At 37.6% G+C, this 18,843-nt stretch overlaps 1 protein-coding gene across 1 annotated transcript in view; it reads left to right on the top strand.

Annotated features, from left to right (window-relative positions):
- The window catches only part of LOC137651340 (haloacid dehalogenase-like hydrolase domain-containing 5), a 47,215-nt gene extending 32,514 nt beyond the window's left edge, over nt 1-14,701 (top strand). The window contains exons 2-7 of the mRNA XM_068384629.1: nt 351-563; nt 778-981; nt 5,093-5,301; nt 6,676-6,864; nt 7,887-8,055; nt 12,981-14,701. Coding sequence (XP_068240730.1) covers nt 351-563; nt 778-981; nt 5,093-5,301; nt 6,676-6,864; nt 7,887-8,055; nt 12,981-13,127 — 1,131 coding nt within the window. The 3' untranslated portion in view covers nt 13,128-14,701. The remainder of the gene's footprint in view (nt 1-350; nt 564-777; nt 982-5,092; nt 5,302-6,675; nt 6,865-7,886; nt 8,056-12,980) is intronic.
- Nucleotides 14,702-18,843: the final 4,142 nt, after the last annotated feature.

The raw sequence follows: 18,843 nt of genomic DNA, 5'->3' as shown, positions 1-18,843 counted from the left end.
ATATGTTTTTCGGTCTCCTTTCGAGTAACAAGATCTGCTTTTAAAGTAACAAAAACAAGAAATAAAAACTCTAGAGTATTTGCCACAATGAAACGATGAAGATACTGTTCTGTATACCACAGGTAACAGTAATTTTAAATAATTCCATTTAGACTAAACTGCACTAAGTGTATCCTTCATTTTGAGGTAAAATATATAATGTACTGTATAGTACTTTATAAAAAGGCAGACTTAAAAAAAAAAAAAACATTGGTACGAAGCTTATAAGTAAAGAAGTCTCGGCTCCAAATTATTAATTGAAAAATTATAAAAAAAATTCTAATTTTATTAAATTTTGTTTTACTCCACAGACTGCTAGGAAGACTCCAAACTTTGGCCTGTTATTTGACATAGATGGCGTGATAGTGAGGGGAAGGCGTATTCTACCAACTGCTAGGGAGGCTTTTAATCACCTGGTAGATGAATCGGGAAATTTCAGAGTGCCAACCGTGTTCGTCACAAATGCTGGAAATGCATTGCGCTCGGGGAAGGCAGAACAACTTTCAGAATGGCTGGGGGTTAATGTAAGATACGGAAGTTATATTTTTTCAATGCCTATGTCGCGTTTTGTTTCAGATGTGAGATTTTTTTATTCTATATGAAATGTGTGTTTCTTTTATTTTTACCTTTTGCAGTATTTGATATAGTACCTGTACTGTATAGTACAGTATTTTAATATTGTAATATAGTAGCCATACGAAATATAAATGAAAGTCATTCATAATTGTGCATTTACAGGTTCATGAAGACCAAGTGGTTATGGCCCATTCCCCCTTAAAGATGTTCGACCAGTATTTCAACAAGCAATTATTAATAAGTGGCCAGGGGCCAACGCAAGAAATAGCTCATAACTTAGGTTTTGTAAATACGACAACGGTAGATGAACTAAGGCAGGCATATCCCCAGCTGGACTGTGTGGATCACCAGAGAAGAAAAACAAAGGTAGGTATGGGTTGTCTAAAGAAATACAGTTATTATTATTATTATTATTACTATCCAAGCTACAACCCTAGTTGGAAAAGCAAGATGCTATAAGCCCAGGGGCTCCAACAGGGAAAAATAGCCCAGTGAGGAAAGGAAATAAATAAATGAAGAGAACAAATTAACAATAAATAATTCTAAAATAAGTAATAACGTCAAACCAGACATGTCATATATAAACTATTAACAACATCAAAAACAAATATGTCATAAATAAACTATAAAAAGACTCATGTCCGCCTGGTCAACAAAAAAGCACTTGTGTAAGTGTTTGGATATTACTGTATTATGCCAAACAAGATTCATATATTCCTATGCAAACACAAACCTTTCATCCTTTAGAATAGGGAATGGCTTCACCGGGGCTAGAAAAGTTGTTGAAATTGTCAGCAGGTTTGTAAACTCCAGGTGGTGAGCGTTGGCGAGTTTCGTCTTTGGCCACTATGGGTACGGTCATAAATGTCTATTTCACAGCAAAATTTCACACAACAAGAACGGTTTTAGTCGAACACACTTATTCGAAACTTATATTTCATTGATCAAATGTAAATTCAATTTCACTCTTCACTGCTGTCTGAAATTTACTTTGCTGAATGAAATTGTATACTGTATAGAAACATAAATAATAATTTCTATTTGATAATATTGAATGTCTTTTTATACTTTTGATTTAAAAGAAATTCATATTTTAAACCATTAAATGTGGTCATTATAGATGTGCACCTGCACAGACATATACTTTGTCAAACCACTAGGCCTGGCATTGTTTAATAGATAAGAAAGCTATTAATCTCTAATCTTAGTTTTGAAAATCCTGCAAAAATTATACTTTTTCTTGAAATACTTGGATGACTTGAACTAACCCTTTAATTATACCATCAAATCAATGATGTAGTCTTCATATATAGATACTGCAAGAGCCAAACTTACCAACATGACTGTCTTTGAACTTCCAAGTCAGTCTGTAATGTGATTTGTTTAGGTGATCAGCTGATCTTCTGGTTGATGAGTTCCACCACTCGATGAAAATGGTCCCGGCTGTGTAATTAAAATGGTGAGCGAGCAATGAAAATGTGACAGTAAAAACTCCTTTTGTTGCTTAAAATTTTCATGTCTAAGGCTGTTTAATCCATTTTAGTTTGACTGGTCAACATTGGCCTCATGCAAAGTAGGAATGCTAATGAATGAGGGACACGGCATCAGTTAATGGCTGAAACAGCAATAGATGCCCTCTTTCAGCGCCTTAACGTCATGATAGTTTGCAATTATTGCCGCCTCCCTTTAAAGGCAAGTCTATTCTTTGGGGAATGTGAAGGCTAAGTCTCCTCTTACCAGGGAAACTTTAGCATTTTCTGCTCGTCAAGTTTTCCTTTAGCTGAAGCCTCTGGGTATACACCTCTCTCAACCGTTCTGCAAATCCCAGGCCTGTGAAAAGTTTGCATCTACTTTACTGAAAGGTGATGGGATGTCTGTACTGTATTTATAACTACCTTGTTAAATTTTTGTTGAAGTCATCTTCCTCTATTAAAAGTTTTGAAAACGCCAATTACTTTTAAAATTTGGGTTGTAGCCTGGCTAATAATATTTATAATATTTTATAACAGAATGTAGTCTGTGGAGGATAGATATGATAAGTAGAGTGTAGTGCAGTGTTATGACCACATGATTGTTGCAAAGCAGGTATTTTGTAGTAACGATAGGGGGCTAAGCATAGGAACAGATTTAAAACTAATTCCTTTAGTACTGTGAGAAGTAGGTAGTCTGTCAGATTGACCAGCCATGGTAAATCAATAGACTTTGTTTTAACCCTCTTTGGATGTGAATGCAGGCTTAGGTAGTATTCACAATACACTAGTTTATCATCTTTTGTTGGGTCCATTGCTGTGCTCACTTTTCAACAGGGTTCAGGGCTCGGACCATTCTTAGCAGATCATACCATTTACAGGCCTCATCCAAAAGATCACTTTAGCTACTGGATCTTCCATTAGCCTGCCATTCTGACAAGTCTGTCAAGCACACACAACAAACATCCCAAATTTTGTGGAATTTACAGGTAGGTGTACCAGTAGCTACCTTGCAAAGAAAGGTCAGCCACCATGGTACAGGGACTTCCTTCTGCAGCTGCCATTGCGGTGACCGTCAATTATGGTATTATAACACTTTCCTTTCCACCTCTATAGTAGCTAAGCCCATCTCAATTCCGAACCTCGTCCTTTTTTTTTTCTATTCTGTTGTGCAAGTAAAGTGACAAATTTAGCCTAAGTTGAACATGGGGACTTGAGTCTAAGAAATATTCTTATTCTTCCAAAGGTTAACTCACTATTTAAGCTACTGTTGAACAAGATAGAGGGAAACCGCTGTCACGATATAAGAATAATATAGAGTTTCTGGTTTGGGACAAGTTAGCAGTACCCAAACCTCAAAACATTGTTCTCCCAGACAGGGAGTGATTACTTAAGAGTGAACTGTACGTCTGGCTTCCTTCTGCTCTTGCAAGATGGATACTCTGTCAGGATGAAGAGAACATTTGTGTGTAAGACAAATGAACTAACTGGTCTTGGTTTAGATGTAGCATGATGCTCCCACTTAAACATACTTATATGCAGTGTGTGCTTGTGACTGTGTAGCTAAGATTTTGGAGATTAAGTGCTTTGCTGATTTGATTTTGAGATATTTTAGGAATGGGCATCTCAGTACAAACATGGGTATTAGTTCTGCACCTTGGGATTTATGAATTGCTGTACAATCACAGACTCTCATTCAGAATTGATCAAAACCTTTGGGAATCATCCCCAAGAAGAGGGAACAGTTTGTTTTTGGCTGAACCAGTGTCTCAAGCAGTCAGAAGTATGAACTCATTACTTCTCCGGTGATGGGCCTTCTATTGGAGATTGACAGATTAGCTACGGTAATGGAAGAGGTTTCCTTGAAAAACTAAATCTCTTTGTTGGCAAAGGAACCCCAACCCGTCAACCGGCAAAAAGGATGGATATCAAGGTAGAAGAGTTTGGATATAGTGCCATGTGGCAAGGTGTGATTCTGCCAACAGGTCAGTAGGGAGTATATTCTTTGTGACAGTCCAACTTTATGGTTTCTGGCAGAAAGAAAGCTCTCCTATTTTTGGGACTTCAGTCTTTAAGTGGATCCATGGAACTTCGTGGTTTTGAGAGAAGGCTACCAACTACCTTTTATATATCTCTATTATAATCTCAACCAGTTGCTCATCAGTCAGTGTTATCAATTCCCAAGCCCTATGCCAAAGATTCTACTTTTATGGAGTCGGTGCTTTCACCTCCAAAGTAGAAACAGCAATGAACTTTGCTAAGTACTGTATTGAAATTATATTCTTGTAATGGTATCTTTATTAATTTAATCTAAATGATTTTGTTTAATTGTTTGAATTATTTAATAAAGGAATTTTTTATTGTATGAATTTCAATAAGTTGATAAGTCTGTTAGATCTGTTTTTACATATACTGGAAATTTAGGTTTTTATTTTAAGATTTATTTTTATCTTAACGTTTGTGTCAGTGCCTATAATAAAAGGGATTTTGACAAAGGAAAAATCTATTTCTGGGCGAGGGACCTGTGTCGCCCAGTGAACCCACCCTTTCCCTTTTTTCCCTCACCCTGGTTGGTCCAAGCTTCGGGTGCTGGGAGGAATGAGGATGGGGGGTGGGGAGATGTAGGGGTAGAGAGGGGGTATGTTGATGAAGGAGAGGTCTAATTGGTGAGGGATCTATGGTCGTGGTTCAATCACGCCCCAGTTTTCTATACCGACACTCAAAGAGTGAGCGAGCTAGGTTTATTCCTGGCATTCCATGCATCTCTTTTTCTCTGGTATATTCAGCAATAACTATGCCTTAGAAATGGTGCTAGAGGAGCATTACACGGAGCGACACAGGTCCCTCGCCCAGAAATAGATTTTTCCTTCGTCAAAATCCCTTTTCTGTACAGTATATTAAGTACTATAAACTGTTAGTTATGAACTATTTGCATAATTAAGTTATTTTTGCAAGCATTCTAGTACTCTCTACTGTTTTGTCATCCACTTCTTCCTCTTTTATTCCAGGCTGTTTCTCCATTAACAAGCATACCAAAGCTAGAAGCTGTAATGCTTTTTGGTGAGCCAGTAAGGTGGGAAACATCTCTGCAACTCATAATAGATGTACTTATGACAGGGGGAGACCTTTCAAGTTCACCTGTTGCCCCATATCCCCACTTGCCAATTTTAGCTTGTAACATGGATTTGCAATGGATGGCTGAGGCTCATATGCCGAGGTAAGAAATGGCAATAAAGATATTTGAAATTAATCTAAAAAGTTTATGTTATTAAGAAATAAGCATTTTGTATGAATAAAAGGTAATGTTTTCCCTTGATGTATTTTTAGTTACGTTAAATTGATACTTCATTCGGGAAGATGTAGTATAGACTGTTGTTCTTCCGAGTTACCTTATTAAAATAATTTTTCTATATTTGCTTCAACTGAAACATGTTTTTTGGGTATCTGAAACCCACCTGCACAATGTTTTACTGTTTTATATTTTCTTTTATCAAATCATCTTGCAATATCCTTTTATCTCTTACGAGGATTGCGAAGAGCATGCCCAAACCATCTCCATCTACCCCTCGCCATGATCTCATCCACATATGGCACCTGAGTAATCTCTCTTATAGTTTCATTTCTAATCCTATCCTGCCATTTTAACTCAACATTCTTCTCAAACCCACAAAATCTGATGGAAATTGTTTCATTGTCATACCAGGACTCATTTCCATACAGTGACACCGATCTTGCTAAACTGATGTATAGCCTGATTTTTATATATGATTTCAGGCAATTTGATTTCTAAATTTTACTTAACCTAGCCATTGTCTGATTTGCTTTTTTCAATCTTTCATTGAACTCCAATTCTAAAGACCATGTATTAGAGATTGTAGTTCCTAATTATTTAAATGATTCTACTTCATTAATTCTTTCTCCTTTCAATGGTATTTCATCTTCCATTGCGTATTCTGTTCTCAATATCTCTCTCCTATTTATCTTGACCCCAACCTCATGTGATATTTCATGCATTCTGGTAAGCAAGCATTGTAATTCCTGTGGTGTTCTGCTAAGAAGCACAGCTTCATCAGCATACTCTAGGTCAGCTAATCCTTCTCCACTATTTCCAACTGTTCTACACATTATAAAATCCTTGAGGAGGATAAACAACATAGGCGACAACACATTCCATTGGAGTACTCCGCTGTTCACTGGAAATTCATTTGATAGGACTCTATGAACAGACAATCAAATTTTCATATTTAAGGAGGAACTCCATAATAATCCAGGACTCTCCACAAAATTGGCCGGTGCACACTCTTAAAGGGTTTTTCATAGTCCAAAAATACCATGTAAAGTGGAATTCTATATTCTATGCACTGTACATGTCTCAAAATGAGAATTTGGTCAGTACAACTTCTACCTTTTCTAGAACCTGCTTGTTCATCTCTCAGCTTTTCATCAATTTTTTTCTCTAGTCTCTTTAAAATAAGCATACTATATTTTCATGACAGCTGACGTAAGTGTGATGCCTCCGTAATTATTTAAAGTTATTCATTGATCCAACTCTTACTGTTCATCATTATTCAATGATAAATTTCCTTTGTAGATTTGGTCATGGTGCTTTTCTCTTGTGTCTGGAGGCACTTTACAAGAAGGTCACAGGTAACGATCTCATATACACTGCTCTTGTGGGGAAGCCGTCAGAAATAACTTATTACCATGCAGAGACTATGGTACAGCATCACGCAAGATCTATAGGCATAAGTCAGCCTATAACTAAACTTTATGCAATTGGGTAAGTACCGGTATGTGTTGCCTATTAATTACTTTTTGATATGTTTAAATGACACCGTAGATAATTCATTGATGGTATTAGCTTATTAGGATCCAGATGTTATGTTTTTTACGTAGTTCAATATATACAGGTATTCTTTTAATCATGTATGATGCGATAAGTATATGTAAGGAAATATATCCATTTTAATTTTAAGAATGGCAACTCAGTAAGATATTGTATTTTAGCAATATGACATATTTTCTTGTACTGTATTGTATTTAGATGAAATACCAGAGTACAGAGTAGTTTGATTGATGTTGCATTAGTCTAACCCCTCAAGAAAACTGAGAAAAGCTTTAAAAATATAGAAAGTTAATATAAAGATGGGTATAATAATGCTTTTTCCTAGAATTGGATTATTGTAAGCATAGGCAAATAGTACTGTACTGCGAATATATATTTTGTGTGCGAATGTATTGAAATACTTACGATCTTCAAAATCACTGGAACAAAGTTATCATTGTAGAAAGTATAATAATTGGAACAAAGTTAACATTTCAAAAATTATAATAATTGGAACACAGTTACCATTTCAAAAAGTATAATAATTGTTACGAAGTTAACATTTCAAAAAGTATAATAATTTTAACAAAGTTAACATTTCGTAAAGTATAATAATTGTTACGAAGTTACAATTTCGAAAAGTATAATAATTTAAATAATTATACTAAGAATTTATATCTATATATTTCAGTTTACTGGATTTCCTTTGAGATGATAATATCCATATAATGCTTTCTGCATAGGATCACATACAATACAATTCTATCAGACATTGTTATTTTTCTCTCAATCATTCCACGTTTATCACCTTACATTATTTTCCATAAGCAAGGCTTGAGATTTATATGACACTCATTTTCCATTATTAATGATAACTTTTTTGTTGCAGTCTCCTCCAAAAACAGATTATTTCTATTGTATAAATTCTTCATTCTTCATATGAGATACCATTCATTATTTTATTTTTGTTTTTCCAGTGACAACATCCACACAGATATATTTGGTATGAACTTGTATCAGGAATACGTGAGACGGCATCGAGGAAGTAAGAAGAGAGTCACAATGCAGGGAGCACGTGGGTTAGATCTGTCTACTCAAGACTTTAAAGGCCTTACTGCTGATCAGTGCTATTCTGTATTAGTCAAGGTAAAGAGGTTTTCAATTTCATGGTAAAAGTCTTTTAATCTAAATGAGAACTATTCAAGTTCAGTCAAATTTTTCTAACAAAAGAAGACTGCTTTTGAACACAATTTGTAGTATTCAAAAGAAAACTTAAGATAATTGGAATGCAGGATAAGGTTATGCTTAAAATTCATTTGTTCCTACGCGGTTATAAATTTCAGAGTAATTTATATGAGGTTTACTCATTAGTCGTTTTGCTATGTCTAGAAAAGAATAAAGTACCTGACAACCATGTATGGTTACCAGCTATATCTCCACACAGGCCTCCCACGCTACACTACTAAATGTTGGATTGCAGAGTGCTAATTTCTTTTTCAGTGTGCATTGTGAATATGGAGTGATTTTTCAGGTAGTACAGTATGCAGACTTGTCCCAGCCTTGAAGGGCATCCGTTTGGAAATTTCATGAGCCAGTTTTATGCCCAAACTGCCTTTGTAAACGGTATTCTTTTGAATTGCCATGTGATTTTAGCAGGGAGTGGCTGCTCTCCCAGTGTGAGAAGTATCATGCATACTGCAAGAAGAAGCCTAAGAGGGATAGATCTCCTTCCTCTCACGAGGTCAAGAAAAAAAAATCGCTTCGTGCGACGCACGATCTCTCCCACTCTGATCCTTCTTTACCAGAGCTGTTAATTGAGGATGACAGCCATATTGAACCGGAATTTATTCCTAATACTGATCCTTTGGTTTCAGCCCTAGTACAGCCTGAATATGAGTCCGTACAGGTATCGTTAGTACCAGACTATGCTAACTGTAATGTTCACAGTCTCCTCCCACGAGCGTGCTCAGTGGTGAACACCATACCTTTATTTTAGATTTTAGTAACCAAGAAGATTTCTCTCATTTGGAGGACACTCCAATCAAAGTCTCCACATTCCCAGCCAAAAGCACTGCACCTCCTCGAGTGACGAATGACAACTCTATCTTACCCCCTACGGGGCTGCCCCCATGGAAGGTGCGTATTATTCCCCGCCTCATATGTATACCAAGTCCAGCTTGTCCCTGTACACAGAGTCCCACCTAATTTTTCTCCACAGAAAGTTCCTCTTCGGTCACCCAAGAAAACTAAAGGCAGTATCCCGACATCCTCAGTTATGTCGACCAGGGATTCTGATTTACAGGTTTGACTGATTTGCCCGAGTTTGAATTCAGATTCCCCTTACAATCCATTTAGAAGGCGTAAGTTATCACAGTTTCTACCAACATTTCAGCCTCACTTAAAACATGCATACATGCTAACATGTGTATCCTCGCATGGATGCATGCTTTCATCGTGCTACTGCCCCAGTATGTTCTTGTACCGATGCGCTTCCTGAATGTGCTGCAATTCCAACTTTGGTTGGAAACCAGATGGTCTCTAGGCAACATGAATTTGTTACAACCACTCTTACTAGGTCTGCACAGACCACAAATACAGTAATCATAGTTTACCTAATCCTTAAACTACAGAGAGTAGCAAAACCAGATTTTTTTAATTTTCAGAAATATGAGGGGAAGGAAGGTAGTGGAGCCCTTGTCCCCTTTTCTTGGGGTGGTACCACGCATTGCCACAAGACCTGAACTTCCTCCCAAGACAGGGAGATCTAACTCTCCTTCTTATTATTCTGCTTCCAGATACAATCACTCTAGGTGGAATTCATTTAATAAATCTTATTCCTCACAGGTGTGTAGGTCAATAGAGAGTCCCTTGCTGTTCAGTCTCAGTCTTATGTAAACAGAGAATAGTTTTCGAGGAGCGATCAAAGCTCCCACCAATCTATTCCAGTTATATCATCTCAATGTTCTAACTGTAGACAAGAACACAAGGATGTGCTGGAAAGAGTGAAAACCAAGTCTTTAAACTGGGAACTTTCAGCTCTTATTAAGAGTTTTGAACAGACCTGCCCACCTCAGGAACTTGAACCCCCAACTTGGAGTGTGACAAAGGTCTCGGACCGAGGTCTGATCTGGAAGAGTCTTCCTTTTACTTCTAATGTGAGTGAACTACATGGCTTGTCTTACCCGATATCACAATCTGCGAATAGAAAACGTTATAGTTTTTCTACGTTCCAGAGTTTGTGGCTAAGACCCAGAACCCAGACATTGACAGCAGTTTTGACTTTTTACCATCTCTGCTATGAAAGAGGTAACTGCTTATCTGGATAATCGGTTGCTCTGTCATATAAGAATGGTCTGGAGATATCTTAAAAGAACGGCTCCTTTTTTTTTTTCTTTTTTTTTAACCTTAATATCTACCTGTTCTTGAGCACAGAAATCTCAGAGAATGCTACAATATCTCTTCCTGATTGCATGAAGTTATCCTCAGAGCCTATGAATCTTCAGGGAAAGAACCACCAGACCCTCTTCCTAGTGCTTGTGATATCTGTGGTCTGGCAGCAAGAACCACTTGGTGGCTCAAGTCCTTAGTGGAGGTGTCTGGATCCTAATGTTACAGCACATCAAATAATCTAGGCCAAACTCTTGCACGACAATTACCCTTTTGTCACACTATCAGGTATTCTTGGCATGAAGGGTATGAAATGAGAATACGTGATTTCTTCACTTCCTTCCTCATGCATCCTTCAATTGAGAGTAACTGAAGAAAGCCTTGTGCAAGTAAGAATAATTAAATTATTTTTTGTTTGTGACTAAGTATTAATGGGACTTTTTTTTTATATATTGTAGATATTGTTCACACCAGAATATTTACTCTTGTCAGGTTATTGACTTGTGATTTTAGGCCAACATCTCAACCTTGCCTCTTTAGAGCTGGTTTTGAATGTTGTTTATATATTTTTGTTTATTGCTAAATAAGGGCTAGACATAAATCAGTCTAATGACAGAGACTTCTCCCACCTAAGGAAGACTGCATACAAATGACTCGAAGTTTGTATCCGCATAGAAACAAACTAAATTTTTTTAAACTATTTGTAGTTTTCTTAGCAATATAAACCTTGAGTCATTTATCCAAATTTCTCACCTCATCCACCCCTCAAGTCTTGACCATGTGAAGAATGGTGAGGCTAGCTCGTGGTCATTCAGCATGGAGATATAGCTGGTAACCATACGCGGTTGCCAGTTAGGCACTTTTTTTTTTTTTTTTTTTTCTTGCAAAACGACTTCGGAGTAAACCCCATGTCAATGACTCAGATTTTGTTTGGCTAGGAAAAATACAAATAGTTTTAAAATATTTTAGTGAGAATTTTCAGTTAGAATTTGAATATAACACTAAGCTTCCTAATTTTCAAGGGAAAAAACTTTTAATAAATTTTCCATCCTCACCTGATGTTCATATTGCTTCTCTAGAAGCTCGTTTTTATTGATGTTTGCCAAAAAATGTTTTCTTATTTTTTCTTTTTAGAGATAAAAGCCCTTAGTAAAGTAATGAGACAATAAATATAGCATTTAATGGTAATTAGTATACTAGGAGTAACCCATTCTTCAGTTTGTTACAAATACTCTCTCTGCCTTGACATCGTCATTGATGAGGCAGGGGGGCAAGTATATAAACATCAGGCGAGTATAGAGATAACAATATTATTAAAATTCTGTATATTTCTATGAACCTCGCATGATGTTCATAATGCTGAGTCCCACACACTGATGAAGGTGGGATGCCAGTGATGGAAAGAGATAAGCCAGCAAGAAGTTAAAATGTGTAACCTAATTAGAATTTTAGACTTAATTGGTCTAAAATTGAATGGGAAGAGCTCGAAAAAGAAATGTGCAACTTAGTTTTTCTCAAGAAAATATGAAATGCCACAGCAGCAGCCGCTATAGCACTATAGGATTTAGAAGCCAATCTATAAGTGTCAGATTACTCAAGATAATGTCCATCTAACACCAAGCAAGTATTTAATTGAAATGTCTAGAATTCTTTGTCAAAGAAACCTTTCTCCAAAATTTAAGAGATGTAGACATACTCCTGATATATAATACCTGAAACTACAAGATTTGAATCCAAACTTAGCGAGTTTCCAATCCCAAGACCTTTAACACCTTTGTTTTTTATAAAGACAGCAGATTTCTTGGCTCCAAAGTTATGTTTTATTGTGCAAGTTAGTAAGAAGAGGAGCCTTTAGCACTTGTTGGAGAATTGGTACTGTTACTACTCTATGTAAATGTTTTTGTGGTAGCTCAAGTCCCACTGATTACTGCCTAATTTCCATAACTCCCATATTATCTAAAATTTTTGAACATCTGGCAAAACGTCTTAATAGGTTTGCTGAAGGTAATCATCTATTCCCTAGTTTGCAATTTGGTTTTCGTAAAGGCCTTGGAGTATGAGATGCCCTTCTTACAATCTCCAATGCGGTACAGAAATCCCTTGATTGTGGGCACGAAGTTCGTATGATTGGCCTTGATTTTAGTGCTGCCTTTGACCGTGTTAATCATGAGGCCCTTGTTTTCAAACTGAAACAGTTGGGAGTGGGTGGGTCGTTTCTTAGCATTATTATTGATTTTTTAAGTAATAGATCTCAAGAGTTGTTGTTGATGTGCACCGTAGTGAGTATAGGAATGTGATATCCGGTGTTCCACAGGTAGTGTTCTTGGCCCATTACTTTTCATACTATATACACATGACGTAGTTTGGCCTAGAAAACAAACTTGTTGCATATGCAGATGATGCTACTCTCTTTGCATCAATTCCATCTCCTGAATGTAGATCTGGGGTTGGTGAATCCCTTAATAGAGATTTAGCTAAAATTAGTGCATGGTGCAAATTATGGGGTATGAAGTTGAATCCTAACAAAACTCAAAGTATGATTGTAAGTAGGTCAAGGCTAATGTTAAGGAGTTAAGTAAAATAGTTTGATATTGAATAAATTTATACATTAATTTCAGCCTTCCCCTTCACAAGGCTTCTTAAAGTTGCACCAATGATAACTAAAAAGGATTCTTCTATTTCAGACTGGTGTATACAACGGAGAGGAATTGTTGGATCATTCCCCACGAGATTTCTTGCCGGTAGAGGCCAAACTTCAAGAGCCTTCTTTGTCGGTCAAATGTGTTCTAGAAGCTATTAATACCATTTTCAAGCTAGAGAACTTCCTTTAGGCCATCGAATCTGTGTATATACCCACATAATTTATTTCTAATACATATCTTTAGTTACAGATCTGTATTGCTGTTATTAGTCAAGTATGGTACTCTTAATATCTATACTTAAAAGGGAGAAAATTTTTATCCTGAGTTTTTAATGAGTTTTTAACAACACTTGAATAGAATATTGATTAGCAGCGCACTCATTTCAAACTAAGATTATTTAATTTATAGTTTCTATTACTTATGTAATCTGTTTGTGATTACTTGAATATTTTGTCAAGTTGAAGGGGCCTGCATAAATATTCCAAGAAATTAAAAATCTTCCTGGCCAGAATTAATCTTATGATTAATCTTGGTCGTTTTCTAATGTTTAAAAGGAAGAGTTTGCATTGATGTAACTTCATTATGAATACTGTATAACCAAAGTTTGTTTAATGTGATTTTAATGAGTGGGTCTTGTTAACTTGTGAGAAAGTTATCAAGTTTAAATTATTTTCAGTATTTTACTAGAGGTTAAAGTAAATTAATTCATTATTAACTAGGTAAATGTATTCATGAGTTTTGCAACACCTATCTTGTAATCACCTTAAAGAGAATTCCGTATAGTGGGCAATCTCCCTTATTTTTATGATACCTTTTTATTTCTTGTGAAGAACTTTCTTCACATGTCCATGAAGTATTATTATTATTCACCCTCATAAAATTGCATATTGCTATGTTGCTATATCCTGCCAGTTTTAAATAGGATACATTGCACTGGTATTCATTCCAGACTTCATGCTACGGTAGCCAGATGTTGGTCACTGGTAGGGATGGTGGAATGTTTAGTAGGGACCCAATAGCTAAGTATTCAGTGTTGCTATTAAGGCAGGCTAATGTTAGGAAAGAAATAAACATTAGTTATTTTTTTTTTTTAAATGTGTTGGCCAGTTTTCTCCTCTTATTTCAAAGGTCAGTAACTTTGAATTTGGAAAAGTTCTGATGGTCATGATACTGTGACCAAAGTTTCCTTGAAACTTTACTCTAAGTTGAGAATTTATCAGATAATACTTAAGACAACAGAATTTTGTCTTTTAAATCTTGTTGTTCTGTAAGTGTTGAAGGTACTAACACCTATTTCAAGTAATTATAACGATTCATCACTTTCATATTTTTGTAATTTAGTGGAATAACTGTTACATATTGTCAAAATACTTGCTTTGATATTCTGTATTACTGGAAACACACTTAAAAGGAATTATGGGAGGTGGAACAGAGTGGTTTGACTGTGATCTTTCATTAGTTTAAGGACTACCGTTATGCTATATGCAGCTGTAGAAACTGATGATCCCTAATCTATTATCTCTTTACCAAGCTTTACTCAAAAGTACTGTAGCAAAGTAGATGATTATTGCAATGAATGAATCCTACCAGGATATCAATCGGTACTCCATGAGTTAGTTGTATACAATCAACTATTAGTTTTGTTTCAAGTATAGCACAATGAAAAACAATCCCTCAATTCCCTTTGAAGACTCATTTTCCCCATAACAATCAATTGATCTATAGGTGTATATTCTAAGGAAAAATAAAATTTTACAGCACAATCTGGTTTCAAGTTTAGACCATAACCCCAGGTATTTTACTTTAGCTATTTTAAAATTCTAAATTTATAATTACAATTTGTTTCAACACCAATATAAAAACCATCAAACTTCAGCAAAGGTAGTTGTAGGGTATGCTCCCCAACCACTTGCCAGTTAAAATAACCTTCTTCTTCGACTTTGGCCACAATTCATCAAACATACTGCTCTGCTGCATCTTAATCTTTTGCTTGTTATTTCAGAATGTATAATGTGCTGGAATATTCATGTTCGAGGAATATTAATGGAGGATGCCAAGGATATGCATGCAGTGTTTCTTTACGTCATTGTGAGTTTTGTGCCGTGACAATGTGAACCTAAGGAATTTGGTTTTCCTTAGATATTGCTGGTGCTCCGGCTTTAGAGGACTAATGTCGACACCAAGTGTGAAGGGGAGGGCCACCACCTTTTTCTTCTGTGTCTACCAATACCAGAAGTCGCTAAGGATGTATCGCCTGGTTGTGCTGTTGTCATAGTCATTGGCCTGCACTCTTCCTCAGCCTCATCTTCGTTAGTGTTTGATGACACTTTCTACTTGTTCTTCTCCTCTAAGTTGCAGCAGAGTCCAGGATGAATAATTGATAGGAGTCGTGTACGCATGACTTCTAGTCTCTCACCGTGGAACCTTCTTAAGCGAGTGCCAAGAGTTGTCCGATAGCGGGAAGAAACTTCAATCATCTCTTTCTCGCTGCTTTTCTCTACCCTAAAAGAAGAAAGTGTGTGCCATAGGAGAAGCGTTATGTGCTACTCCTACTCTTGGAATGGGGGGAATATGTGCTAAATTATCCCACAACAACAGGGAATGTTAGAACACACAACTCTCTTGTATCAAGTGCAGGGTCCTTGGTTGTGCCTGCAGACGCTGTTACCTCTGGTGAAGAAATCATCATTGAGTGCACACCGAGCACACATTTACTTGTGAAGACGATCAGAGTACATTAGTAATTTGTGGTAATACATACAAGGAACATTGTCTTCCTCGAGTAAAGTTACGTAATCATACCTGATCCAAGTCTTTTTTTTTTACAAGAATGAAGGTCTTCGGGGAACCAAATTGTACACAATTGCCTTTCCCTATTGCCTCATCGTTCCTGTATCTCGGACTGTTGATAACCATCTGACATGACATCTGCCGCCCTGAACAGAAGCTAGAGGTTACTGATGCACAGGACAACCAATTGGGGCAAGTCTCACAAGATACCAATTGATATCCCTGCATGGTTTCCTAGGAGTAGCAACTCAACCAAAACTGGATTCTTAATGGGAAGGAGTTTCGGTATGAGGTATAGGAGTTTACACTCCGGTTAACAGTACTGGATAGCATTCGTGACCAAGCCCAAGCAATGTTGGTAAGGATGTTACCGGCTGCCATCGTCCCTCTACTGACAGGTAGCACCAACGACAAAATCTGCCACAGCTCGTACCTCATGCCAGAAACCTAATCCACTTAAAAAGATCTTAATACGTTCATATGAGATCATAATACGTTCTCATGAGAATTACGTATTGTAAACAATCCTTCCCCAAGAATATGTTTCAGTACATGATACAGGTGTTCACACACCTGCTGCCAGTATGAGACTGAGCACACGAACACTATCCTCATTACCTTCTTCAGTTCCAGAGACGACAACCCTACAGCAGGAGTGTGGTGGAGCATATGATCTAGCAGTGTTAGTGTGATGTTGTAGACTGTCTTGTCCCAGCTGACTGATCCCACACATCATCACTCTCCACGAAACCATCCACCAACCAAATGATTACCATGCACGTGATCTCCAATAATTTAATTTCATATTGCCAACGGTCTTCATATGCTCCGTCACGGCTTGAGAGGAATAGGTGTGACCAGTCGTTGAGGTCAGTCTAATGTGCACTTTTCGGACACTTCATGAACTTCCGGGGTCACGGAATAAAGCGCGGGGTCACAGAATAAGCATCCGCTTTATTCCGGTTTTTTAAGTATACGATACAGTACATGGAAGAGGAACCTGTGATAGTTTGTTTATATCACTTGTAGGGGCTTCTAGATCTTCCCTTTACGAGATTTCCCGGTAATCTTCAGAGAACTAGTACACCTGTCACCTGTTATATAGATCTTTCCACACTCAGAGACTGGTCCAGACATGATATCTCCCCATGCTCCAAGACCTTCCTTGATGCCAAGGTATTCAAAGTTATTCGCGCAATATTAAGTAAAAAATGGTGCACACCTGGGAACTAAAACACCTCGGTGACATCGTCTACGGAAGCAAAATGTTTGTATATCAAACTACTGGCAGTCAAAACCACACTTTTAGTATTGTGAACTTCTTAACTGGGTTTGACAGGACACCCGGTAGCCTTTGTCATATCTTATCACCAATTTCGAACGCACAGGTTGGCATTGTCGTTTTGCTCCCTGAGGTTTTGATTTGAGCAATGAGGGCCCAGTGGGCACTCTCATAGAATGTGTTCCATTGTTTGTCGTGTTGCCCCACATGGGCATTCAGAGTTGATGGCGAATCCCAATTTGTTGCAGTCATCTCCAGCTTTGCCCACTTTTACCCTTGCTCTGTTTAGGGTACCCCAGTTCTTCCTGGTAAGGGTTGTTTTACAGGCCAGGCTCTAGCTTGGGCTGGGCAGCAGTGCCTCATTAGATGGCCACCAGTCACTTTCGTGTCACTTCTCTACCCTGAGAGCAGCTGCCCGTATTAGGTCTAGTCCATCCACTGTAACGAAGCTCTTATTATTATTACTACTTGCCAAGCTACAACCCTAGTTAGAAAAGCAGGATGCTATAAGCCCAAGGGGCTCCAACAGGGAAAATAGCCAGATGAGGAAAAGAAACAGGGAAAATAAAATATTTTAAGAACAGTAACAATATTAAAATAAATATTTCCTATATAAACTTAAACAAGAGGAAAAGAAATGATAGAATAGTGTGCCCGAGTGTACACTCAAGCAAGAGAACTCTAACTCAAGACAGTGGAAGACCATGGTACTGAGGCTATGGTGCTACCCAAGGCTAGTGAACAATGGGTTGATTTTGGAGTGTCCTAGAAGAGCTGCATACCATAGCTAAAGTTTCTTCTACCCTTACCAAGAGGAAAGTGGCCATTAAACAATTACAGTGCAGAAGTTGATCCCTTGGGTGAAGAAGAATTGTTTGGTAAGCTCAGTGTTGTCAGGTGTATGGGGACAGAGGAGAATGTGTAAAGAATAGGCTAGACTATTTGGTATATGTGTAAGGAAGGGGAAAATAAACCGTAACCAGAGAGAAGGATTTCAGTCTGTCTAGCTTCTTGGTGATTGTGGAGTGGATGCTTAGGGTCACTGAAGAAAGCAACTCCAGTCTCGACACGTCTACAAGTAAAGGGGTACTGTTTTGCAGGCCTTAAATGATTGGACGAGCACAAATAAACCTGAGAAAGTCTTCAATATTATAGAGGTGTCAGGAAGGTCCATCCCAAATAAGTGTAATGTTCATGCAGACACACTCAGGGGTATGGCGTAGGACCAGTAGAGTCCCCATATTGGTGCACAGTGGAAAGGCTTCTTGCTCTTTGGGAATCCCCATCGAAGGATCCATTCGGCTCCTGGACTAACCGTATACTGCTCTTCAGTTCCAGAACATCTTTTAGTAGACGTCCTGATTGCTGACGTCTTTTTTGAACACAAATTATTGCTGTATACTTTAGCCTTTCGACTCATTATGGTGGTTTTCCAAAACTTCAACGGTCTGTTAACTACAGTAGCCTCAGGATAATTTTTCCGGCTCCCAAGTGCCACACAACACCAGCTGGTATCTGGATTTACTGATGCTGTGCTTGGAGATTCTAGTAGAACTATCATCTTCTGTTATTGGCAACGTGTAAGCAAGGGGAAAATAAACCATAACCAGCGAGAAGGATTTCAGTCTTTGTCTAGCTTCTTGGTGATTGTGGAGTGGATGCTTAGGGTCACTGAAGAAAGCAACTCCAGTCTTGACACGTCTACAAGCAAAGGGATACTGTTTCACAGGCCTTAAATGATTGGACGCGCACAAATAAACCTGAGAAAGTAGTCAACATTATAGAGGTGTCAGGAAGGTCCATCCCAAATAAGAGGAATGTTCATGCACACAC

Source organism: Palaemon carinicauda, chromosome 12, assembly GCF_036898095.1.
Source record: "Palaemon carinicauda isolate YSFRI2023 chromosome 12, ASM3689809v2, whole genome shotgun sequence".
In the NCBI taxonomy this organism is placed as follows: domain Eukaryota; kingdom Metazoa; phylum Arthropoda; class Malacostraca; order Decapoda; family Palaemonidae; genus Palaemon; species Palaemon carinicauda.
Note: the sequence above shows the minus strand (reverse complement) of the source record. Positions and strands in the feature narration are given on the sequence as shown.